At 43.5% G+C, this 27,479-nt stretch overlaps 1 protein-coding gene across 3 annotated transcripts in view; it reads right to left on the minus strand.

Moving 5' to 3' along the window:
* The window catches only part of ENOX1 (ecto-NOX disulfide-thiol exchanger 1), a 2,037,207-nt gene that overhangs the window by 309,918 nt on the left and 1,699,810 nt on the right, over nucleotides 1-27,479 (minus strand). For all 3 annotated transcript variants that reach the window (XM_085621817.1, XM_085621818.1, XM_085621816.1), the window contains one exon: nucleotides 25,894-26,106. In XM_085621817.1, coding sequence (XP_085477943.1) covers nucleotides 25,894-26,106 — 213 coding nt within the window. The remainder of the gene's footprint in view (nucleotides 1-25,893; nucleotides 26,107-27,479) is intronic.

Here is a 27,479-nt window from a genome sequence, read left to right on the forward strand (position 1 = left end):
CCTTCTTGAAATACCTCATGTAATCTGAGAAGACTATACTCCATTCTATATCACCCAGAGGCCAACTCACATGAGCAAGCCGCAATATTATTGATAGACCTTGAACAGGACAAGACTTACCTCTTTCCAGTGTCGAGACCACTGTCCAGGCCACTTACACTTCCGGAAGACCTAAACTGGGCTCAAACCACGTTTAAGTACCTGGGTATACATGCCTATCATTCTTTGGCTGATATGTGCAAGGGCAACCTAGATATAGCACTTCGATTCCTCAGACCCTGTGTAGCTTTTTGGAGCTCACTGAAGATGCCGGTAATGGCACGTATATCACTGACCAAGATGGTTATGCTGCCCAGGTTACTATATTATTTTGTCAATCTTCCTTTTGTGTTACCCAGAAGTTGGCTTGCCCCCCTGGGCTCGTTAGTACAAGACCTAATATGGGGTGAGGGATGAAGGAGAGTCTCACTGACGATACTGCAGTGCCCGGTTCGAAATGGGGGAGTGGGGGTACCCAACTTCGAATTTTACTATCTTTCCTCCCAGCTGCAGTGGCTGGCCAGGTGGCTAGAGGAAGCCAATGCAGAGGGAACATTTATGGGCAGGTTAAGCGATCATCTTACTGTTCTATTGGCTACGATACTTAACCATAAAGTGGTGACCCCCCTATAGATCAATACTGCAAACCACTGCACTACAGTGCTGGAAAAGGAGCCTGGCTAGGCTGCTTGTAACCCCCAAGTACTCACCACGGCTCACCCTAGTTGGCCTTACACATGCCGGATATTATACATATAAAAATAACACATATTATAATGTTAATTACATATAATAAAAATCTACAAATATGATATTTAAAAACTAATAAATACATTTATAAACAATATTTATTTAAAAGAAACAAATATTCACAAACGAACAAATTATTTAAAGCATAAATGCATTTATTTTATTTCCTACCCTATAGCACCATACCAATAAAAAAAGACATCAACATTTTTACTAAATATGTATTGCCATAATTAACATAATTAATAATACATTTAAAATATATTATCATTAAAAAAAGATAATAAACATTCATTGATTACACATTCTTTAACACTATAATATCCACAAAACACACCTAAAATTATGTACACAATTATGATTACTAATTAATTAATTTAAAGGAATTAACAAATAATTAATAATTCATCAATAAAGAATAAATTACTTCCCACCCTTCCTACCATTTATACCTATAAACACCACAACACACACCTAAAATTAATTACACAATTACCATAATTAATTAGTAATTAATTAATGTAAATTAATTAACAACTAATTAATAACTCATCAATAAAAATTAAATTACTTCCCACCCCTCCCACCATTTAAACCTATAAACACCACAACACACACCTAAAATTAATTACACAATTACCATAATTAATTACTAATTAAGTTAAATTAATTACCAACAAATTATCAAACAATTATTAATAAATTAATTTACACATTTAACACTATAACATCACAACTATACAAATATTAATAAATAAAAATTGTTCAATTAATTTTATATAATTAAATTACTTCCCACCCTATTCCCCTGTAAACCCACAACCCGTTATGGAACTAAAAACGCAAAAGGCAATTTAAAAAATATTAATAACTACTATAAATAATCAATACAATTAATATAATTAAATTACTTCCCACCCTATTCCCCTATAAACCCACAACCTGCTACGCAACTAAAAACACAAAATTCAATTTAAATAAATGATGAACTACTAAAATTTGAACCAATATATTAAAAATACAAACAACTCTTTTACAAAAAACAAACATCACACACATATAAAATACATACTAAAATCCATAACATTAATGAAAAAATCGATATTTTTAACAACTATATTTTTACAAACGACATTTAACACTTTGATAATTTGTAAATCGATATTACTTACCTAAAATCGATGTTCTTGACCACAATATTTTTTCTATAGATATTTCTGACCCAGATATTTGTGCAAATTGATATTTTTACATCAATATTTTTGTCTATACACCACATTCAGTTCAATTATGTGCATATGACATATCGGACCCCAAACAGGCTCTGAATGATACATGGAGGTGATATGTGGGCGCGCCCAAGATGCGAACAACAAGATGTGGACTTTGTCCACATGGTTTGGAATTGCACCACATTGAGGCCCTTCTGGACTGAGGTGGTTCGGAGGACAGGGGTGACACTGAGGAGAGAATTGGACAGTACCGTGAAGTTATGCCTGTTGGGCCTCTCACTCCACCCATTGAAGCGGAAGGTATGGAATAAATTCATAGACTTGGCCATGACCCTTGCCAAAAGACGAGTGGAGATGTCTTGGAAGAAACAAATCAACAGTTAGAACAGGGTCTCAGGGAATATTTAAAGACCTAGCGTGGATATACTCCCCATACATAGCAAATACTACACAAACCTACCCACGGGTCTGAATAAAAATAACAAACTGAAAAAATTCTGGAAAAACAGAATCTGCCTCACTGTCAAGTGGAAACTTATTGACGTCCTTAAGGAAATTGGAAGACCTAATTATAAGGACGGATTCCCATCATTCACCGGTGGTAACATATTTAAGAGACCTCCACCAGGGCGTCCTATCATATCCAGTCTGGGTTCAGTTTTGGAACCCCTCTCCACGTTCGTGGACCATTTCCTACGATGAATGGTAAAAGAGATGCAGACTTTCCTACAAGACACGAAAGACGTTTTATGGCTACTACCGAAAGCTGATTTTGATATGACAACAGATATTCTAGTATCATTTGATGTAGAGTCAATGTATACATCAATCCCCCAAGATGAGACTCTGGAGGCTATCACCTAATTGCTCATGGATAGGGATCTGGACTCTATAACACTTGTCCAGTTTATCATGGCATGTGCACAACTTGCTATGAAGGAGAATTTTTTCAAATTTGAGGACACAATCTATTTGCAGACCTCTGGTACGAGCATGGGGAGTGTTTTTGCTCCTAGCCTAGCGAACTTATATGTGCATGGCTTCGAGCAAGAACATGTCTTAACATCAACCAATCCCTTTCGTGACTCGGTGCGTCTATGGAGCTATATAGATGACGTCCTCATGATTTGGCGAGGTGAGACTAAGTCTATAGACCGATTCCTGATATGGTTAAACAGCAGTAATCATTTTTTGAAATTTACAGTGGAATATGACAAGTACAAATTAGCTTTCCTGGATCTACTTATTGCAGCTACACCATCAGGTCTTGAGACCGAATTGTATAGGGAACCTATGTCTAGGAATTCATTGCTATGCTATGATAGCCATCACCCGAAATCCTTGAGAGACAATCTACCGTATGGGCAGTTTCTTAGGGTGCAGAGAAATTGTTCCACCAAAGAAAGGTTTGAGAAACATGCAACATCAGTTGCGTCACAACTTTATGCCAGAAAAAGAGGCTGGTACGTCGTTCTTTGAAACGAGCTATGAATAACAACAGAGAAGCCCTTTTGGAACCTCCGGTACCAAAGGTAGAACTCTCTAGACTCTCTTTTGTAAACACATTTAGTACAATGTCAAACGACCTACAGAAGAGTGTGAGGAAACACTGGTCCACATTGAATTGGACAAGATATTGGGCAAGATCGAATTCCATTACCTCTTTTCTCGTTTAAAAGAAGTACCAATTTGCGAGATCAGTTGGTCCATAAGAGACCAAGAAGTAAGATTCCCCATCAAGTGGGTACTCTATGGGACTCTCCTGTGGTACAGAGTCACTATCCATGCGGAACATGTGCGGCATGTCCTCAGACACAAAAATCCCTTATGATTGACATAGGCACTAATCGCCCATGGGTACAAAAGAAATTTACAAATTGTAACAGCGACAGGCTTACATATATATGATCACATGTCCCTGCAAGTTGAAATATGTAGGCATGACTACTCGGAAGGTGAAGTTGAGAATTTCAGACTTATAGTTGTAGTAAGTCTTAAACAAAATACTCAGCATAAGTATGCATGGGGAACCAATATACAGTCTCATTAGGATGCATACTCCATGATTTTTTTACATCGAGTAATGGCAATGTCTTTCCAAACTGTTTGTCTGCAGACCCCCGTTATTACGGATTTTTGTGGTCTATATATGTGTAAAGGCATGCTGGGGAGAGTGATTAAATGATATATTAAATGATATACTAAGAGGTTAGCAGGCAATATATTTGTCTGTTTTGGGGCTTTTCAATCATAATGAATAGTGGTTCACCTCATATGAACAACACATTGTCATTATTGTATCATGATTATAACCATATATGGTCAAAGACAGCAACTGGGTATTATGTAGACCGATGACTGGTTTATTTACAGACAAAATGTACGCAGTCACACTTAACAACGTTCGATACTCCCGGATGGCAGTATGACATATATTTTGGTAAACATCGCATGAATGGGGCCGTTTCCGTTATGCGGCCTGCTTTTGATGATGTAGCCATGGATTGTAATGTGATAATAACGTTTTTGCCATATAGTGGTGCACGGGTCGGTACAACAGAGGGATCAAACTACATCCCCCAGAAGTCCTTTGGACTGCCTGTGGCGGGATCATGTGATCGGCCGCAGGATGACGTAGACACTACGACGATTGCTGAAAACAATGGCGGTCACCGAGGGCAAACACCTCCCCGAGACAGTTCAGTTGACCACCTGGAGTACCGACGGACAGGTAGGGAAAGGCGCTCTTTAACTCTGCTGAGCGGACGACATATAAAGGGGCTCGCGCACCATGCTATATAGAAGAGTTACATTTCCTGGTTTATGCAAGTATGCCAGGTGAATGTATGTCATTGTGCAATCTTTTTTGAGTACCCAGATATGAACATAGTGTCTAGGATAAAGACTATATCTATACCGCTAGGGTGGTACAGTGTGTTTATTGATTTCTGAGAGTCTGTATACACTATTGTTTGGAATCTCTAGCATAAACGCGGGATCACAAGTATAGTGAATTTAAGTGAAACTGATTCTGATGTAGCCCTAGGAAACAACATAGGGGTTCAGAAGCTTTATTCATTTTAGCACACTAAAGTCAACAGTTGGCCCTGACATGTATATGTATAGTGTGTTGTATGTGGCCCGGGTGAATGTATAGCTGATGCGATGTTTAATTGATGAGTCAAGGTAACACGAGGTGAGCGGGGCACTGTAACTATAGTGGTCCTGTTTATTTCTTGTTTTTTAGAGCGGTGCTTCTTCTCCCTGAGCCGCAGCCAGGTGAGGCGAGGTCTGATCCTCATGCTTGACGGGTAAGCATGTGATGGTTGTTCATTATTGAGTAATGAGGCACATTATGGTGAGATACATCAGTGCTAGAAATAATTAACACTAAGTCGATCTAGGACGTTGAGAATTCTGAATATTAAATGCATTTACCTCACAGATAAGGGAAAGATGTCTTAAGACATGATTTGTTTTATGTTTTATGTTACAGTGGCCATGTGTATTACGCCATTTGCAGAGGACTTGATGTACACCTAGGATTCCAGGTGACATGGTTGTAGTAATTCCAACCTGTATATTTCACTGAGTTGTATTATTATTTTTTTGCACATTGCAGTAGCAATATTATTGAGGTCCTGAAGAATGCAGAGGACAACTTTTTTCCTCATTTGCTGAAACATGTTGACCCCGTTAATTATTATGACAGTTATTTGTTGAAAGCTGTCTTTTTGCACTGTTTTTAGACTTGAGCACTGAGGGATACCATTATATAGTCTTTTCTCTCATTGCCCAAATTTATATCACTTATTGAAACATTTTTTTCGCACTGCATCCTTTCCCATCATGTTTAACCCTTTCGATGCTTGTGACGGAGCGTTTCCGTCATGCGCGTCGGTCGCGCTGTGCGCATGATGGACCCGCTCCGTCACGGCCCCGCCCGCGCAAGAACCCTTCAGCACAGCGCGGTAATCCGCGCCGCGCTGAAGGGGTTAAAAGTTGTTCACGTCTGTAGGTCACTTTGTTACTCGTGAGTTTTTAGGACATAAACAACAGGTCCTAATTGTATCATCCACGAGTCATCTCTCCCCGTATCTTGATAAGGGTGGAGTCCTTAGAGTCACTACAGTGACACCAGGAGGAGACCCAGATGTCATGGAAGGCCAGAATGTGACCACAAATAGAAAGTTGGAAATGGGACCTCATAAATTGGGCTGGGGCAGAGGGAAGGGCACTCCTTAGTGAAGTAGGGATGTGGAGTGTGCAAGAAACCAATAGCAGACCAATGGAGAGAGCTAGTGAGAGCCTGGGAAAGTATGGATCTAGAAAACGAGGAGACAGATATAGAGGAAGCCACAGAGGCACCAGCCAGAACACCCAAACACATATAGAGGAGAGGGAAACAGCCCCAACAGGCAACACATCTCAAACAGGTGGAGTCACACAGTATTTGGTGCATCACAAACATGGCCCACATGGCTGCCGTTGGGATTCCACTGCTGATGCCCAACATCTAACAGGGACCCCACACACACCCACACACCCTGCTAAATAGATTAGCAATGAAGAGCCCACATGTGGAAATAAGATAGGTGCAGGTTGTAAGTAACAATGTTCTCAGTTAAGTTTATAACTGGCTTCCATTCCCCTTGGGGACCCATGAACATGAACGCAAGACAAGCGCAAAGTGAGGCAACACAATATTGGACAACAAGGGAGACAAAAATTCCCGAAATAGCAGACATGTATCATAGACATGTATAAGATGAAGAAATCTGAACAGAAACAAAGTAAAATATTGAATCGCTAATAAGATCAAATGGTAAAGAGTGTGGATGTAAAAGTGCAACAAAATGACGAGATCGTTATACATATATCCTGTAAAGTGTTGATGATAATTTTGGAAATAAACAAATGCTTTTTAATAAAAAACATTTCGCAAGTATACACACCATACAATATATGCACAAATATACACAGTATGAGATTCAAAGAAGAAAGAAAAATGGAAATTATAAAATATAGACATTTTCTAGCGACAAACATCACATCAATGCAAATGACAATGAAATACAATAATGTCATACCCAAAATTCTTTTTGATATAAGTAGGCAGACACTGGGGAGGCTGGTGGGTCAGTGAGGAATCCACAGGCAGATGCTGTATCCACCAAAAAAAGTATTACAGAAGGTAAGTAACTTGTTCTTCTGATGGATACATCTGCCTGTTGATTCCTCACCTTTTGAAATGATTCACCAAGCAGTCCTGCTCCTGGAGGAGGGTGTCCGCCTACCAATACCAAAACATACTGCAGCACAGAACGTACAAAATGGCTGTTCCTCCTCAAATCTGAATCTGAATCTTTGCAATAGTGTGGAGGGATGTCTACAAAAGGGACACCTCTAGCCAAAGCAGAAGTAGACACCCTGGTGGAATGAGCTTGAATACCTTCAGGAGGCCCCTTCCTAGCCAAAGCATAGCAGATCTTGAAGCAGAGCATAATTCACCTGGACAGAGTTCGCTTGTGGACGGAATTGCCCTTCATTTTTCCTACATATCAAAAGAACAGTTGGTTGTCCAGCCTGAAGTCTTTGGACCTGTCCAGGTAGAAACTGACCGCCCTCTTAGGGTCCAGGTGGTGAAGTCTCTCCTCCACCTAGAAAGGGTGAGGGAGAAGATTGAACGTGGGTAGAGTAATAGATTGCCCTAGGTGGAAGGGAGTGCGCACCTTAGGTAGGAAAGCAGTTCTGGTCCTAAAAAACATCTTATCTGCATGAATAGAGGTGAAAGGGGGCTGAAACTAAGAGCCTGTAGCTCACTAACCCTCCTGGCAGAAGTAATCGCAATCAAGAAAACTGTTTCGAATGACAGGAACCTCAATGGACAACTATGTAGAGGCTCAAAGGGGGAACCCATCAGAAAAGTAAGAACTAAATTTGAATCCCACTGAGACATGATAAATAGAGTGGGAGGAAATCTGTTAGTAGGACCCTTAATAAATCTCATAATTATAGCAGACTTAAACAAAGAGGGTTGGTCTGGCAAGCAAAGAAAGGCCGACAAGGCAGACAAGGAGCCTTTAACAGCTGCTACCGCACAACCCTGTTGAGCCAAAGGAAGAGCAAAACTCAGAATATCAGACAAATGGGTGTGTAAAGGATCAATTTATCTCTCTCCACACCATCTAACAAACCTGACCCACCTACCAAAATTGACAGATTTGGTGGAATGTCTTCTGGCTGATAATATAACATCCACCACATCCAGTGGGAGGGAGAAAGAACTCAGGTTGCCCCGTTCAATCTCCAGGCATGAAGGTGTAGACTCTGGACGTGGGGATGTAGAACCTGCCCCTGCGACTGCGAGAGGAGGTCTGCCCTGAGAGGGAGACAGAGCGGAGGGTGCAATGAGAAGTGAAGGAGGTTTGGCCAATCAGGGACGATCAATATGACTTGGGCCCAGTCTTGGTGAATCTTCCTCAGAACCCGAAGAATCAACGGTATAGTAGAGAACACATAAAGAAGCTGTGAGTCCCAATCTAACTGAAACGTGTCTCCCAACACTCCCCACATCGGATTCTGGAGACTGAAGAACAACGGGCAGTGCACATTCTTGAGAGTTGCAAACAGGTCCAACCGAGAAAACTCCCTCATCCTGAAAAAGTGATGGACCACCTCCGGATGAAGACGCCACTCATGATCGGCCATCTACTGCCGACTGAGACTGTCCACATGCACATTCAGCACTCGGGCCAGATGAGTCGCAATCACACAAATCTGATGGTCCTGAGCCCAGGATCAGAGCCACAGAGCCTCTCTTCAGAGACGATATGACCCTACTCCTCCCTCCTTGTTTATGTACCAGATCGCGGTAGTGTCCGTCAAGACCTGAACCGACTGACCGCGAAGGGAGGGAAGAAAGGCCTTGAGAGGCAAAAGTATCGCCCACAATTCTAGAAGATTGATGTGAAGCAATCTTTCCTCTGGAGATCAAAGGCTCTTGATCTCTAGATCCCCCAGATGAGCTCCCCACCCCAGAGTGGAGGCATCCGTTTTCACTGTAGCCACCGGTGAAGGAGGTTGAAACGGCTTCCCTTGAGACAGGTTGCCTGGAACACTCCACCATAACAGCTCTGCTGCAGTGTCTCTGCAGATTCTGACAACCTCCCTAATATCCCGTTGTGCTGAAACAACTGCCTGCAGAGGCACCACTGGAGAGCCCTCATGTGCTAGTGTGCATGGTTGACCAACAGTATACAGGAAGTAAACAGACTGAGCAGGCGCAGTACCTTCAGAACTGGAACAGTCGCTTCATCTTGAAACATAGGAATCATAGCTTGGATGTCTAGAATCCTCTGAGGAGGTGTGAAAACACAAATCACAGTAGTGTCCTTTACTGCCACAATGAACAGATTGTGCTTAGAGAATGCACCAGGTGCAATTTGGAGACATTTACCGAAAAACCCAAGTTGAACAACAGCTGTGTTGTTACTTGCAGATGATGAAGCACCATCTCTGATGACTTTGCCTTGAGCAGCCAGTCATCCAGATAGGGGAAAACAGGAATCCCCAACGTTCTGAGATGCGCTGCTACCACTGCCATCACCTTTGTGAAGACCTGTGGTGCAGATGTAAGACCAAACGGGAGGACAGCAAACTGGTCGTGTTGAGACCCCACTGTAAATCGGAGATACTAACGATGCGACTCCAGGATGGGAATGTGGAAATACGCATCCTGTAAATCGATTGACACCATCCAGTCTTACTGCAGCGCCAGTAGAACCTGAGCTAGGGTCAACATCTTGAACTTCTCCTGTTTGAGGTAAGAATTCAAGATCCTGAGTTCCAGGATTGGTCTCAATCTTCCGTCCTTCTTGAGAATCAGGAAATACTGTGAATAGCATCCCTGACCCTTTTCCTGCTCCAGAAAAAACCTCTATCGCACCTTTCTGTGGCAAGGACAGGACCTCTTGTTGCAGGAGGAGCAGATGGTCCTCCGAACACCAGACTTGTCGAAGGGGGAAAGGAGGGGGAAATTCCCGGAAAGGAAGGGCGTACCCATTTTCTACAAGATTCAAAACCCAAAAATCGGATGTAACAGATTTCCAATTTTGTAGAAAATGGGACACTCAACCTCCCAAGGGTCCAACATGCTCTAAGATGGGGGATCTAGAGCTGCTTCCCTGCAGAGCCAGTGGGGGGACAGGGGAGTAGGAGGAGGAGGAGACCCTCACAGATGACCTCTTCCCGTCCCTCTGTATGCTCTATGCAGTGGGTTTTGTTGCTGCTGCTGTCGGGCTCGAAATAGAGCAGCCTTCACAAAGCCTCAAAATCTTTGGTATCCAAAACCCCTAGGCTGGGATTGCAAACCTAAGGATCTAGCAGTAGCTCTACTGTCCTTAAAACATTGTAGTGCTGAGTCCGCCTTGATCCAAAAGAGTCTAGAGTCACCAAAGGAAAGATTCAACAGTGTGGACTGAACATCCGGATAGATCTTCTCAGCCAGGCAGGCCTCCTAGTAGCCACAGAAGAGCCCATCACCCTAGCAACGTAGTCAGCCGTATCAAGCGCGTACTGAATCACCTGACGGGCTGCAGCTTGAGTGTCTGACAGCACCTCTACAAAGTGGCCCGTACATCCTCTAGCAGTTTAGGAATCACCTCTTTGCTGAGTCCATCAACGCATGGATGTAGCGGCCCAACAGGCAAGTGGCATTAGTCGACTTCAAAGCAATGCTGGCCAATGAAAATATATTTTTAGCCGACTGTTCTGTTTCCTTTGAATCCCTATCCCCCGGAGTGGAAGTAAAGGAACCTGATGATTGCTTCGAGGAACATGAAGCTTGAATCACCAAGCTATCAGGTGAAGGGTGTGTTGATAAAAATGCTGGATCCCCAGACACAACCTTGTATCGCCTTGCCACCGTTATGGATACAGTTGGGGCCGACATAGGCTTGTGCCAAACTTCCAAGATTGGTTCCGTCAAGGTTTCATTGAAAGGAAGCAAAGATTCCACAACTGATGAAGGGGAGTGAAGAACCTCCGTCAAAATGTTTGATTTGACCTCCCAGTGTAAATCCAGAAGGTCAGCAGCCTTCCTTATAACAGAATGGTATGAAGAAACCTCCTGAGAAGGAAGAGCTTTGGGAGAAGAGAGCTCCCACTCTAGCGATGTGTCCAGCCCACTAGCTTCCTGAAGCCCATCAAAATCATCCATGGGATCCAGTATCTCCCCTTCCTCCGCTTCTTCTTGTTGCTCCTGGAAGCCTCTGAGCCTCCCTTCTCGAGCGTATCTTCGGTATTGGCGTTGGCAGCGCCAGACGCTGTGCTGGTGACTTTGGATCCGGCGTCCAGGAGCAGTTGGAGGCATGGTACGAAGTCGAGACGGCGCCAGACCGGAGCCCGATGGTGCCGGAAAATAGTCCATCCTTCCCTGCTGGGATGGGATCGGCATGAGTTTCTCAGCTTCGGAAGAGGCCAAGTTCATTGGCATGAAAGGCATAAAGGGTGCCTGGGTATAATGATGGGGTACACCCATTTTAAAGGAAAGAGGTCCCACGGGGCCACCAGACGCACCAGATGGGTTAACCGCCCTGACAAACATGCCACACATTGCTTTTAAAAAATGTGAAAGATCCGCACCTGGAGCCGGAAAAGGTGGGTACAGATCTGGAACTTCTCGAGGTCCCAAGGCTGGTTCTGGCTGCAGCACCGAAGATACCAGAGCCGGGGGCGGAGTGGCCAGAGGCAAAGGACTCATTTCCCTGGGCGCCGGAGAGTCCCTCGGAGTCAGAGAATGCACTGGAGTCCCCTGCGGTGAAGGGGAAGGTGAGATGTCATCCTTCCTGTGACAGCCGCTGATATGAACGATATCAGTCCCAGGATGCATCACCTTGTGAGATGAAAAAATCATCGTAAACTATATTTAATCAATGTTCATAATTTTATTATTTGTAAAATGAGGTTGTAGAACGAGATAATTCCCAATTTTCAAGTGTGGGCATAATGCCCAATTGCCTTTAATGCAGCATGTCGAAATTCCCAGTTCCTTTAACAATAATGAAAAGCTTAACCCAATGCATTTCGGGCCATGTCGTCCCTTCGTCAGGGGTTTCGTTTCTGAAAATGTTAATCAAAAGAATTGTCATTAGTATTCTGTGAACTCATTACAACGATCGACATTACACACCTTATATAACTGTCAAACAGGTTATTCAATAAACAACACTTTTCCTCTAAAGCGTAAAGTAACGCTTTTAACATGTACTACCAAGTAACCTGATATACACCATCGCTATGGGAAGTTTATATAAAAAGTCACTGCCCACTGAAAAATACAACGATAAACACTGCCATTCCTCAAAGATTAAACAAACGAGTATTTTATACCTTTATATTCTGCTCAACTGTTGTGCGCAGCGCTTCCCGCTTTACTCTTCTGCTACTAACTCTTTCGCCCTCTTTTTAACAACGTGACCACTCCCACATCGTTGCTCAACTGATCAAACAGGCCTATTCAAACTTCAACTCCCATAACCCTCCGATTTTATCTGTTGAACTCCGGCCCTTCTCGTGTAAATGTTAATATTAACAAGCCTCCCTCGGTAACACAAAATACCCCGCCCCTCCCTGGATTGGACGAAACTGCGTCATTTAAATAACAGTTGTTAGAACATCAAAACGGTGTCAAAGCATACATGTGCAATGTATAAAATCAGATGTAACAAAACTTTAGATAATTAACATAGTTAAAGTCCATATTTAATCCCATGTTTTCATGATGAATTTCTTTTTGAGTGCTGGGTCCAGTTTTGACGTAAGTATCAACTGTATGAAAAAGTCTGCCCGCACTCCTTATTTCTGTTCTTTTTATCCAATGATAATCCTTATAGGGGAGCAATCCTGGCTTGCGCTACGTCCTAAAGCGCCGAATGAACAATGAAACAGCCGCTGATATGAACGATATCAGTCTTTTTCATCCTTCCTGTGACGCCATAGACCCCGACTTCAGAGACTTGTCTCTAGAAGAGCGATGCTTGGAACCACGACACCGCTTCTTATGTTTCCTCGATGACTTCGAGGTGTGCGGAGTCGGTGACTACGACCTTGAATTTATTTTCATCTGACGCCTCTTCTCCTTCTTCGCCCGATGCCATGAATAGTTTTGCCTCCCTCTCCTTGAGAGCCTTGGGGTTCATCTGGTGATGAGAACTGCATCCCTCGACATTGTAGTCCGACCACAGGCACCAGAGGCAATTATCGTTGGGGTCCGTGATGGACATATGTCCCCCACATTCCCTACAAGGTTTGAACCCTGACTTTTTGTGTGCAGCCATCGCACTACAACAATTACAGATCGACTGTAACAATGTTAACCACAAAAAAATTGAGAGTCCTAGAAAAACCATTATGCATCGACGGCGCAAAAAAAGGGAACTGACAACAGCACCCCAACGAGGTCTTCTTATGGCTCAATGACGTCACGGGGAGTCGCAAGCGGAGCGCACCATTGTAACGTCCTCTATGAAAAAAGTTTCCATGGAATGCAGCGCAAGGGGTAATTCAAAAGGTGAGGAATCCACATGCAGATGCATCCATCAGAAATCTGTGTTACAGAAGGAGTCATACAAACAGCTTTTGACCTTTTGGTGTTATGAACCAGAAAGGCGCAAACATATGGTGGCCACAAGGGCCCTTGTATGGTTCCTGATGTCTTCTGCCTCCAAAATACATACATATTTGGGATGCTTTGGTGGTCTATACGGGATGTGATGTACCGTCGTAACACTTACAAGGAACTCTTTTCAGTCTCAATCACTCTTAGGAGCAGTTTTGTGAAGATCTAGAAAGGGGAATAAAACTCAAATAAAGAGAAGTCCTCTTTAAGGATTACAATATTCACAGGGATTTAGTTGACCCCAAGTGACTGAGGAAGTTTTTTTCTATAACCCATTACCCAAGCATGAATGACAACAAGCATCCACGAAGGATAGATGATAAACTTGCTCTGATGGATTGATGGAACAGATTACCCTAAATGGAAATACTAACCTTTGATCAGAATCACAATATGTTATGCACTGCAAGGTGGAAAGCTAATTTCTTATTATTTTGCAGTAGTTTTATTCGCTCTTATTTAAATGTTTCAGTAATTCACAAGTTTGGGAATAACATTATTTAGCTTTAGACTCTCATCAAAGAGGACTTTTAAGATCCTGAAATATTTTCTATATGAAGAGGTGTTGTCAAAGATTAGGGCCATAAGCAAGAGTAATTGAGTGAGAAAAATAGAATTGTATTTGCAATAATTAGAGGTCCTTCTTCAAGTCTTTTAGACCGATACATTTTTGCCAGTATGTCCTAGAAGCAGGGCTGGCCTGGCCGTAGCGGGCACCGGACATTTATCCGATGTGCCAGAAAACTGGGGGCCAGTTTTCAAGCAGTGGGGGGCAGTTTTGCAGCAATGCTGCAGTATTGGCCCCCTATAACAAAACCAGCAGCAGTGCTAAAGGGGAAGCAGTGCTGCTTCTCGCTAGAACCCCCACACACTCCCCATCTGAGGCCTGCAGACTTGCCAGGGCTGGTTTGTGTTCCCAGTCCGGGTCTGACTAGAAGCACTTGTCTAGCAATCTTAATTATCTTACTAGTTACACTAAAGTACAATTCAGTCGCATCTGTTTAACCCCTTCCCTGCTCATGACGGAACCGTTCCGTCATGAGCCACGGTTGCCGTGTGCTCATGACGGAATGGTTCCGTCATGACACGCCCGTTGGCGGCCGCTCCGCCTGCGCGGCGCTGTTTCCCCGCCTGTGCGGGGGGACAACGCAAATGGGCGGAGTCATGACGGAACCGTTCCGTCATGAGCACAGCCCAACCGTGGCTCATGACGGAGCGGCTCCGTCATGAGCACAGCGCCACCGCGCTGCCCCCCCGCACCCCCCAGCACCGCGGCGGAATTCCCGCCGCGGTGAAAGGGTTAAGATTGAAAAAGTATCTGACAACAAACACATTTTTAGGGGGCAGGGTATACAAATGTCTAATTATCCTAGATTATGGTGCTCTGATGAGCACTTGCACAGTGGTAGAAAGATATTTACCTAGTTTTTTTATTTTGATCGGGAATTATTTAACCCATTTTGAAAAAAATGGTCTACTACGCCCCAATTACTCTTTGGCAATCTTCGAAAGCAAAGTCTAGTTGATAGGGACCAATGTCGCAAAACGATCTACAGAGAAAAAATTGACTTTTCATCGCGTAACTATTTAGTATTATTTCTGTACTGTGTGGAAATCGGAATCCTGGTTGCACAGGGTGAAAAAGGGCACCCTTTATCTAGGTGGTGCTGTGTTGATAAACTAGTGTCTATTTGCTCATCATTTTTGTAATTAGAAAGATTAGCAATAGGCCAATGCATCCTCATCAGTGTGATGTCTAGTGTACCTTTGCTTGAGAGTAATAATATAAATGAGATGTCTGCTCCAGCTTTTGGAGTTATCAATAATCATAGTCAAGTGCATCTCAATGTTCAAGGCAATGAATGAAGCTCCTTCCTGATTGTGAATGGGCTAGCTGAGTGACCAAACCTCAGCATTAGTGATTGCAAGTAACTGTATCCTCCTGAATTAAATATGCATCAGAAGCGAGTTCTAACAGGACAAATAAGCTCATGGAAGGAAAATTGAATAATGCCTGGTATATGAAGGATCTAAAGTTGGAGAAAAGAGTTAACAAAATTGTTATTGTGGATGAAATAATTTGAAGATAAGTCTGATTATTTAATTAAGGTTGATTCATTTAAAAGATTTGTAGGAACTATCAAAAGAATTATGGGGGGCTGAATGGGTATCCTTAATTACGATATAGATATAAGGATCATAAGAAATGCTGGCATTATATAAACGCACTAGTTAACATCGGCACTACAAAGTAGGTACCAACATCCTCACAAGCGAATGGGAGAAATATGTATGTTTGCTCTGGCATCGAAGCACTATACTTTCTAAGAGTGCTCACACACCTACTCCCTTTTGTCAGTTGACTATAAATTATGAACCATTGACAGAAATGACTTCTGCATCGATTGTAAAGTATGCTTACCTAAGCATGTACTCATACAATGGTGTACTGAACAATTAGTAATAAACACCATAAGTAAAGTGAGATCTGATTTTGCTCTTGGGCCAAATGGTATTCCTCCCATTTTTGATTAGACAGATATCAATTATTGGTCTACATGGTTATACCCTCTATTCAATCCATGTTTTCTCACAGTACCAGTATCATGGGAGGGCCTGATGATGTCCACAGTATAAAAATGTTTATATTCCATGATTTCAAATAGATTTTAGAAACAACAATGGTACAAATGTTAACATTATGGCATTTTCAGTGTTGATAAGCCAGGATTGTGAAACAGGAGCTACAAAACGACATGCGTATGTTATCAATTTTAGAACAGGATTCAATGGCATTGATACAAATAAGTTAAGGTATAAACTGAATTTCTGCCATATATATCCTATACTGTTAAAAGTGATTCATGCAAAAACAACAATTGATGGACAGAATGCAGAACAATGTCTTACATTCACCCCAGTACAGAGATCTGGGCCTAAATCCATCGTTTTTTTGCTCACCATGCCATTCCAGTTTGAACCCAGCCATATGCAAATCAGTCTTGACCCTGTGCCCCATGGGAACAGTCCAGCCCGAACTGCCAAGCCAGGTCCTCCCTGGACTGGAAACAAGCATCCTAGGACCGGTTTCGGGCTTTCAGCCCTCGTCAGCCAGGATAGCTTGATTCCAGTGGCATGGAGAGCAAGGGACTCACGTCTGAGCATACCCTTCCCACTCGGGGTGACAAATGCAAAAACAACAATTGATGGACAGAATGCAGAACAATGTCTTACATTCACCCCAGTACAGAGATCTGGGCCTAAATCCATCGTTTTTTTGCTCACCATGCCATTCCAGTTTGAACCCAGCCATATGCAAATCAGTCTTGACCCTGTGCCCCATGGGAACAGTCCAGCCCGAACTGCCAAGCCAGGTCCTCCCTGGACTGGAAACAAGCATCCTAGGACCGGTTTCGGGCTTTCAGCCCTCGTCAGCCAGGATAGCTTGATTCCAGTGGCATGGAGAGCAAGGGACTCACGTCTGAGCATACCCTTCCCACTCGGGGTGACAAATGCAAAAACAACAATTGATGGACAGAATGCAGAACAATGTCTTACATTCACCCCAGTACAGAGATCTGGGCCTAAATCCATCGTTTTTTTGCTCACCATGCCATTCCAGTTTGAACCCAGCCATATGCAAATCAGTCTTGACCCTGTGCCCCATGGGAACAGTCCAGCCCGAACTGCCAAGCCAGGTCCTCCCTGGACTGGAAACAAGCATCCTAGGACCGGTTTCGGGCTTTCAGCCCTCGTCAGCCAGGATAGCTTGATTCCAGTGGCATGGAGAGCAAAGGACTCACGTCTGAGCATACCCTTCCCACTCGGGGTGACAAATGCAAAAACAACAATTGATGGACAGAATGCAGAACAATGTCTTACATTCACCCCAGTACAGAGATCTGGGCCTAAATCCATCGTTTTTTTGCTCACCATGCCATTCCAGTTTGAACCCAGCCATATGCAAATCAGTCTTGACCCTGTGCCCCATGGGAACAGTCCAGCCCGAACTGCCAAGCCAGGTCCTCCCTGGACTGGAAACAAGCATCCTAGGACCGGTTTCGGGCTTTCAGCCCTCGTCAGCCAGGATAGCTTGATTCCAGTGGCATGGAGAGCAAGGGACTCACGTCTGAGCATACCCTTCCCACTCGGGGTGACAAATGCAAAAACAACAATTGATGGACAGAATGCAGAACAATGTCTTACATTCACCCCAGTACAGAGATCTGGGCCTAAATCCATCGTTTTTTTGCTCACCATGCCATTCCAGTTTGAACCCAGCCATATGCAAATCAGTCTTGACCCTGTGCCCCATGGGAACAGTCCAGCCCGAACTGCCAAGCCAGGTCCTCCCTGGACTGGAAACAAGCATCCTAGGACCGGTTTCGGGCTTTCAGCCCTCGTCAGCCAGGATAGCTTGATTCCAGTGGCATGGAGAGCAAGGGACTCACGTCTGAGCATACCCTTCCCACTCGGGGTGACAAATGCAAAAACAACAATTGATGGACAGAATGCAGAACAATGTCTTACATTCACCCCAGTACAGAGATCTGGGCCTAAATCCATCGTTTTTTTGCTCACCATGCCATTCCAGTTTGAACCCAGCCATATGCAAATCAGTCTTGACCCTGTGCCCCATGGGAACAGTCCAGCCCGAACTGCCAAGCCAGGTCCTCCCTGGACTGGAAACAAGCATCCTAGGACCGGTTTCGGGCTTTCAGCCCTCGTCAGCCAGGATAGCTTGATTCCAGTGGCATGGAGAGCAAGGGACTCACGTCTGAGCATACCCTTCCCACTCGGGGTGACAAATGCAAAAACAACAATTGATGGACAGAATGCAGAACAATGTCTTACATTCACCCCAGTACAGAGATCTGGGCCTAAATCCATCGTTTTTTTGCTCACCATGCCATTCCAGTTTGAACCCAGCCATATGCAAATCAGTCTTGACCCTGTGCCCCATGGGAACAGTCCAGCCCGAACTGCCAAGCCAGGTCCTCCCTGGACTGGAAACAAGCATCCTAGGACCGGTTTCGGGCTTTCAGCCCTCGTCAGCCAGGATAGCTTGATTCCAGTGGCATGGAGAGCAAGGGACTCACGTCTGAGCATACCCTTCCCACTCGGGGTGACAAATGCAAAAACAACAATTGATGGACAGAATGCAGAACAATGTCTTACATTCACCCCAGTACAGAGATCTGGGCCTACATCCATCGTTTTTTTGCTCACCATGCCATTCCAGTTTGAACCCAGCCATATGCAAATCAGTCTTGACCCTGTGCCCCATGGGAACAGTCCAGCCCGAACTGCCAAGCCAGGTCCTCCCTGGACTGGAAACAAGCATCCTAGGACCGGTTTCGGGCTTTCAGCCCTCGTCAGCCAGGATAGCTTGATTCCAGTGGCATGGAGAGCAAGGGACTCACGTCTGAGCATACCCTTCCCACTCGGGGTGACAAATGCAAAAACAACAATTGATGGACAGAATGCAGAACAATGTCTTACATTCACCCCAGTACAGAGATCTGGGCCTAAATCCATCGTTTTTTTGCTCACCATGCCATTCCAGTTTGAACCCAGCCATATGCAAATCAGTCTTGACCCTGTGCCCCATGGGAACAGTCCAGCCCGAACTGCCAAGCCAGGTCCTCCCTGGACTGGAAACAAGCATCCTAGGACCGGTTTCGGGCTTTCAGCCCTCGTCAGCCAGGATAGCTTGATTCCAGTGGCATGGAGAGCAAGGGACTCACGTCTGAGCATACCCTTCCCACTCGGGGTGACAAATGCAAAAACAACAATTGATGGACAGAATGCAGAACAATGTCTTACATTCACCCCAGTACAGAGATCTGGGCCTAAATCCATCGTTTTTTTGCTCACCATGCCATTCCAGTTTGAACCCAGCCATATGCAAATCAGTCTTGACCCTGTGCCCCATGGGAACAGTCCAGCCCGAACTGCCAAGCCAGGTCCTCCCTGGACTGGAAACAAGCATCCTAGGACCGGTTTCGGGCTTTCAGCCCTCGTCAGCCAGGATAGCTTGATTCCAGTGGCATGGAGAGCAAGGGACTCACGTCTGAGCATACCCTTCCCACTCGGGGTGACAAATGCAAAAACAACAATTGATGGACAGAATGCAGAACAATGTCTTACATTCACCCCAGTACAGAGATCTGGGCCTAAATCCATCGTTTTTTTGCTCACCATGCCATTCCAGTTTGAACCCAGCCATATGCAAATCAGTCTTGACCCTGTGCCCCATGGGAACAGTCCAGCCCGAACTGCCAAGCCAGGTCCTCCCTGGACTGGAAACAAGCATCCTAGGACCGGTTTCGGGCTTTCAGCCCTCGTCAGCCAGGATAGCTTGATTCCAGTGGCATGGAGAGCAAGGGACTCACGTCTGAGCATACCCTTCCCACTCGGGGTGACAAATGCAAAAACAACAATTGATGGACAGAATGCAGAACAATGTCTTACATTCACCCAAGTACAGAGATCTGGGCCTAAATCCATCGTTTTTTTGCTCACCATGCCATTCCAGTTTGAACCCAGCCATATGCAAATCAGTCTTGACCCTGTGCCCCATGGGAACAGTCCAGCCCGAACTGCCAAGCCAGGTCCTCCCTGGACTGGAAACAAGCATCCTAGGACCGGTTTCGGGCTTTCAGCCCTCGTCAGCCAGGATAGCTTGATTCCAGTGGCATGGAGAGCAAGGGACTCACGTCTGAGCATACCCTTCCCACTCGGGGTGACAAATGCAAAAACAACAATTGATGGACAGAATGCAGAACAATGTCTTACATTCACCCCAGTACAGAGATCTGGGCCTAAATCCATCGTTTTTTTGCTCACCATGCCATTCCAGTTTGAACCCAGCCATATGCAAATCAGTCTTGACCCTGTGCCCCATGGGAACAGTCCAGCCCGAACTGCCAAGCCAGGTCCTCCCTGGACTGGAAACAAGCATCCTAGGACCGGTTTCGGGCTTTCAGCCCTCGTCAGCCAGGATAGCTTGATTCCAGTGGCATGGAGAGCAAGGGACTCACGTCTGAGCATACCCTTCCCACTCGGGGTGACAAATGCAAAAACAACAATTGATGGACAGAATGCAGAACAATGTCTTACATTCACCCCAGTACAGAGATCTGGGCCTAAATCCATCGTTTTTTTGCTCACCATGCCATTCCAGTTTGAACCCAGCCATATGCAAATCAGTCTTGACCCTGTGCCCCATGGGAACAGTCCAGCCCGAACTGCCAAGCCAGGTCCTCCCTGGACTGGAAACAAGCATCCTAGGACCGGTTTCGGGCTTTCAGCCCTCGTCAGCCAGGATAGCTTGATTCCAGTGGCATGGAGAGCAAGGGACTCACGTCTGAGCATACCCTTCCCACTCGGGGTGACAAATGCAAAAACAACAATTGATGGACAGAATGCAGAACAATGTCTTACATTCACCCCAGTACAGAGATCTGGGCCTAAATCCATCGTTCCTTGACTGGGGGAGAATGTATGCATTGTCAGCATTCCGTCCATCATTTGTTTGTTGTAACGCTTTTCGCCCTAAGTGGGATGGGTATTCCCAGACGTGGGACCCGTGCTCACTACGCCACTGGAGTCAAGCTATCCTGGCTGATGACGGCTGATAGCCAGAAACCGGTCCTAGGATGCTTGATTCCGGTCCAGGGAAGACATGGCTTGGAAGTTCGGGCTGGACTGTTCCCATGAGGCACAGGGTCAAGACTGATTTGCATATGGCCATGTCTAAACTGGGGTGGTGTAGTGGGCAAAAGAATGATGGATTTAACCCAGATCTCTTGACTGGGGGAGAATGTATGCATTGTCAGCATTCCGTCCATCATTTGTTTGTTGTAACGTTAAAAGTGATTCAGGCACTGTAAATTGGTGTCTGGATCCAAATAACAGTGGGTGGTAATTCATTGCTGAATAGAAAAATATATACTAACATGGGCCTAAAATAAGGCTGTGGCCTTGCCCCAGTTCTATTTAATTTGTATTTTACAGAAATTATTACTTTTTATTGAGAATTCCAGAGCATGGCCCACAAAAGTAGGCAGTGTGTTGATTCCCAAAACTTTGTATACAGATAATAGGGTAATTGTTGACAAAATTAGTATAGGCATTCAACACACATTGGATTGTCTTGAAAATTATTGTAAAGAAAACATTTTGAGTACAAATCATTAAAATCTAATGTACTAATTTGTGAAAAAGAGAAAATGATTACAAATTATTTAGGAATAAATGAAGAGTATATTATCAGGGCTCTGTCCTACAAGCATTTAGTTATTTGCTTTCAAGATACTGGGAGTCTTGTTCAACATCAAGAAAAATACACAAGTTAAAGATTTTGGGTCTTATTACGAGTTCGGCGGTCTGACCACCGAAGGACCATGTCCGCGACTGCAAGGAGACCACTGCGCCTGTGGCCTTCCAACCGCTGTATTATGAATTTTTTGGAGGGGCCGGAGGTGTGGCTACGGCAGTCTTGCAGCGGTGGGCAATGTATTTCCATATAAATTGATGCCTGTGTGTACATTCTGACTGCATATGTGTCGAATGCACACATATGCATGATATATGTGGAAAATTTCCTCCTACACATTGCATGAGTCCGACCCATGCGTGCGAAGTTCTGGTAATGAGTACATGGTACCAAAAGCACTTACCTCGGAAGAAGGGGACGCATTCCTCGAGGTAAAATGCTCCTGGAGAAAGGGATCCATGTTGAAATCTGCTTGGAAGAACTGGAAAGGGTATCTACCTCAAATCCATTGTTCCGGCCGACCTTAGGCAGTGGTCTGACCGCTGCGGTACGCAAATCAGGAGGTCACCGCATAATACGTATGGCAGTGTTGCACCTCGGTACTATCCAATGGAGGATGCCTTCTTCCGACCGCGACCCTGGCGGTCAGCGGTGTGTTTGCGGTGCCAGCAGTCCAGCAGGATTTTGCAAAGCCAATCTGCCCAATTTGTAATACGGCGCATGGCTCACTGCCGTCGGACCGCCAAAATTGCAATAACGCCCAAAGTTCTATTAATTTAAATTAGCCATGTTAAAGCCAGTCAATAATATGTTAGACCATAGATTAAGCCACTTTTATATGTAATTAAGATGAAATGTATGACTACCTTAAATTATAGTTGTGAAATGTTTCAATCTACTCAAATAATCTGCTGGATGTGATCTAATGTAATCTTTTTAGACAATTGTTCACTCCGCAAGCCTTTTCATCACAAGTGCAGATATGTCTGGAATTGTCCTTCTTTAAACAGTCTGCCATGCAAGCATTGCATATTATTTGTTTTTGGAACAGCTGCAAAATTGCTAAACAAGGAATATCAATATCATAACTGTGGATGGACCTCATGAAGGAAGCTAAAGTACTTCAGATGGTGTTTTAAAATTTACAAATGAATGAGGTTTAGCAGTCAGCGCCTCCGTGGCAGCATTTTAAAATACTTTTAAAGAAACAAATGCGTTCTTTTTTTGGGGTTTGATCTTAAAATTTGTAAATCCTTGAGATATGACAATATTTTATTAAATCCATATGTTAATGATAACCTGCAACCATATCTAATAGAAAATATTTAAATGTAATTTAAAAAAGAGTATTCAAGACTCCATTTTGGGCTATTTGATATGGGAAGATACAATTATCTTAGAAAAATCCAAGAACGCTGGGCGTATGCAAATTGTGTCACTCAAGTCGGTAAAGCTTAGCTCATATCATATATGCTGCTGTCATAATCTTTTTGGAGAAAGAGTATTTTTACTATTTCCAGCTTTTCAATAATTGGGTATCAAAACATTAATTTCAGCCCTAAAAGAATGTTTTAATACTGCAGACCTGCCACTGGCTAATGGTCTCATAAAGTTTGTTTAATTAGTATCAGATAAGTTGAATGCAATTGGTTTTGAACTGAATTTGCCTCAGGATGATAACATAGCACAGTTGAATCGAGATTATTCACTTCCATTCTTGAAGTTAAACCATGTGAAAGGTCCAGATTTCTAAATGCCATTTGTAGCGAGCTTGGTTTTAGCTACTTGAGATGCACTAGTTGAGTTTTTGTTTTAATGCAATAGTAATTAATAATCAGTTTCATTGTGTATAATGTAAAGGTATTGTGATCGTTTTATTTAACTATACAATAAATAAGTAAGACTAAAATAGTTTTAGAAAGTGGCCATTTCAAGGTTTAAATTATTCAGCCACTTTTATAACTGGAAATGCTGCAGACCCTTGCTAGTCAGTACACACTGAGAAATTAGTTTTTAAAGTGGCACATTGTGGCAATGCCATATTGATCACCTTTAAGTGTCACTGCCACAGCACACAAGCAAACAAGACATATCACCTAGCATTGCCAGGGAGTCATGGTCTGGAATTTATTTCCTTCTCATCTCCTTCGTAGAGTATCATGCCATATAGGTCATATGTCCCTTGAACATACCAGAGTTTGTCACTGAACGGGTCAAGCTCTCAGAAGCCATAGAAAATGTATGTGCCCTTTCAGCCACTTACCACATATAGGTCACCCACAGTGATTTCATAAACTAGGCTAATGCCATCCACTAGCACCAACTCCTACCAAGTACTGGAGAGTTGAACTATAAATGTAACATGGCGATATGATGGTTTGTTAAGTGTAGTCATTCTTACTTTTTCCTGTCTTGCACTTCTGCCTTCTTTCACACAAGCTGAACCATCACAAGAAGCAGGCCACCTGCAGCATTGAGTCCTGCATCACACTTACCACAGGGTAATAAATACAAATATGTTGTTGAACAGTTTAAGGTCATCTGGTATCTTAAGCAGAACTGGTTATCTTCTTTCTTGCCACTTGTACCTCCATTAAGTTTGTATATATTCTTCTTCCAGTCAATAACTGAAGCTCCATCCCAGCACACCATCAGTCTTTCACATAACCCAAGACTGCACATGAATCTCATTAAAGACCAGCACTATTATCAAAGAGCCATCTTGCCTAATTATTACTGTACTGGAAATCAGAGAAGCAAAGTAATGACCCTTAAACACATTGGCCTTAAGGCATAAGTCCTGACCTTGGACTTGCTAGTAATATGGGGCTGTATTAGAGTGCTCTCTCTTCAGGTGCCAAAGGCCTTATATTAAAAAACCAACAAGGATATCTAATCAAGAGCCTGCCTGAACATGTGGAAGGATCTCAGTGACAGTACTTCACTGCTTTATCAGTGTGGATTGCATCTAGTATGATTATGGTCCCTGATTCCCAGTTCAGCTTGCTCACCTGTTGCCAGAACACTGTTTTGACTCACACAGAGGAGTGCTGTGATATCAGATCAGCTGCGTGTGAATGGATCAGGCTTTACCTAGGAGAGATTTGGATGACAGCAGGATTCAGAACCATTAATCTGTGACTTTGAACACAGAGGCAAGCCTGAGAAACCCTATGGCTACATTGCAGGCACATCTTTTACAAGCTCTGCGAATACCTGCAAATCTTTGTAGTGTATTAGGACAGGATGTTCCCCTTGGCAGTTCGGGCTAGACTGTTCCCATGATGAACAGGGTCAAGACTGATTTGCATATGGCTGTGTCCAAACTGAGGTTGCACGGTGAGCAAAAGAACGTTGGTTTGCAGTGCTACACTGAGTTATTGCCAGTGGTTAGAATTATTGTAAGGAGCCTCATCACTTTTTGTGTGTTTCATCTATCAAAATGGGCATTCATATCTGGCACGTTCTTGAGTGTCAGTAAATTGCTGTGCCTGTCACCTGCAGATTAAGCAATGTTGATACATCTTCACAAAACCCTATCAATTCACAGGTCGACTATGAAACGTACACAGCGATTATTCCTTCCTCTGCGTTAAACTTGTCTAGGACAAAATTAAAAAGAATGCATAGTAAGGCAAGGGATCTGCGAGCATTGCCACAATTTTGGCTAAATTGGTATAGTTGCTTGCACGTACTAATCACTACTTCCTGTCTTCAATTAGATATTGTTTTACTCATAGCAACAACAACAAAATTCAATTAAAGATAACACTTGTCTAAATTAAAAGAAGTAGAAGTCTGCACACATTTTTAACTATAAAGCGATTTAGAGGATGGTCACCATTCTTCACTTATAATAATGGTTGCCATTACCCGGCAACAAAAAATGCTAGCTGGAAGGAGACACTTACATTGATGGAGAATCCCAGTCAAAGCGGTTTTGAACTTCTCCTTTGCCTGTTCCATTTCCTCTTCATGGGTTGCTTTCTCATTTATTAGTCGCCGCACGTGACTGTTTGCTGACTGTACCATGGCATAGAAGTGGTTCGCAGAGCGACGGTTTACCTCCCCTCGCTCGATCCAGGTCAGTAGCACAGCAATGGCCTCCGAAAAGTGTCCATCATCTGTAATAAAACAAGTGTTTAGTTACTCACAGGATCACCACACAGTATGTTAAAGTATTAATAAGAGGCACATATGATATAAGGGTTCATATATCATTACATGGCACTGAAAGCCTCATTTTTGTAGAGCATACACATCAACACCACAGAAAGCTGAATAGACACGACATGCCAGAGTATGTTTCCCTTAACATGCAGAGAGCATGGGTTGGGTCATAAGCCAAGTTTTTCTACTTCAAATACTAGACCCAGAAAAGTTATCTTATTTTTTCTGGAGTATACATATCTACTCAAGGTCATAATGACGGCTAAAGCCAAAAAGAAAATTTCTCCATCTGGTCACAATTTATACTTTGCACAGGAATGTGCTAAATTTAATGATGAATGATGGAAGACATTTATAAATATATGTCTGGTTCTCAGAGCTCTGAATTCTAAATTTTATTCTCTTTCATGCATGTCTCTTTAAAGGCAGATATAAAAATTAAAAAATGGCTTATGAATATCCAGCCTAGTTGAAAATATTTCGAGAGGACTGCATCGTAGAAGAAATGGAAACTTCTAAATCCTCTAATTGACTTTGACGCTGCATTATAATCTTCTAAGGTTAACCTAACATTTCCCCCTTCTTTTGTAGTTTGTTTTTTAACAATTACTGTTGTTATGTTATGTTAATTGTATTTGTAAAGCGCACCATCACCTGGGAGGGTATTCTTGCACTATAGCACGTGCAAGACTAGCCTAACTGAGGGGTTATGAGTGTGTCAATTTGAAAAGCCAAGTCTTCAGCTTTCTGCGAAACTCAAGGATGGAAGACGTGGCTCTAATCTGTAGCGGCATGCCATTCCAGGCTTTGGGAATCATGTACAGAAAGCTTGACTGCTTGCTCTGGCTGTGCGTATGTCTGGGATGTGTGTGAGTAGGATTCTGGTCAAGCAAAGGTGTCTTTTGGGTTTGTGGAAAGAAATTAAGTTGTTGAGGTAGGTTGGGCCTGAGTTGTGTAGTGCTTTCAAAGAGCACATAAGGAGTCTGAACTGGCCTCATTTCTGTATTGGGAGCCAGTGAAGCTCTTTTAGGTCCAGTTTGGTGTGTGTGTGGCGTGGTAGATTGAGTGTGACTCTGGCTGACAGGTTTTGAATGGTTTGAAGTCGTCTGGTGAGTCATTTGCTGATTCAGGCATATAGAGTGTTCCCATAGTCTAGCTTGCTTGTGTTGAGGGTGTGGATTTGTGGCTGTTAGTTGGGAGCCATTTGAAATCTTCCTCAGTATCTTTAAGGCGTGGAAGCATGGATGGTGATGACTTGGGCTACCATGATGAGTTGGCTATCCATAACAATGCCAAGGTTCTTGGTATGACTGCTGTAGGTAGAAGT

This window comes from Triturus cristatus, chromosome 8, assembly GCF_964204655.1.
Source record: "Triturus cristatus chromosome 8, aTriCri1.1, whole genome shotgun sequence".
NCBI lineage: Eukaryota > Metazoa > Chordata > Amphibia > Caudata > Salamandridae > Triturus > Triturus cristatus.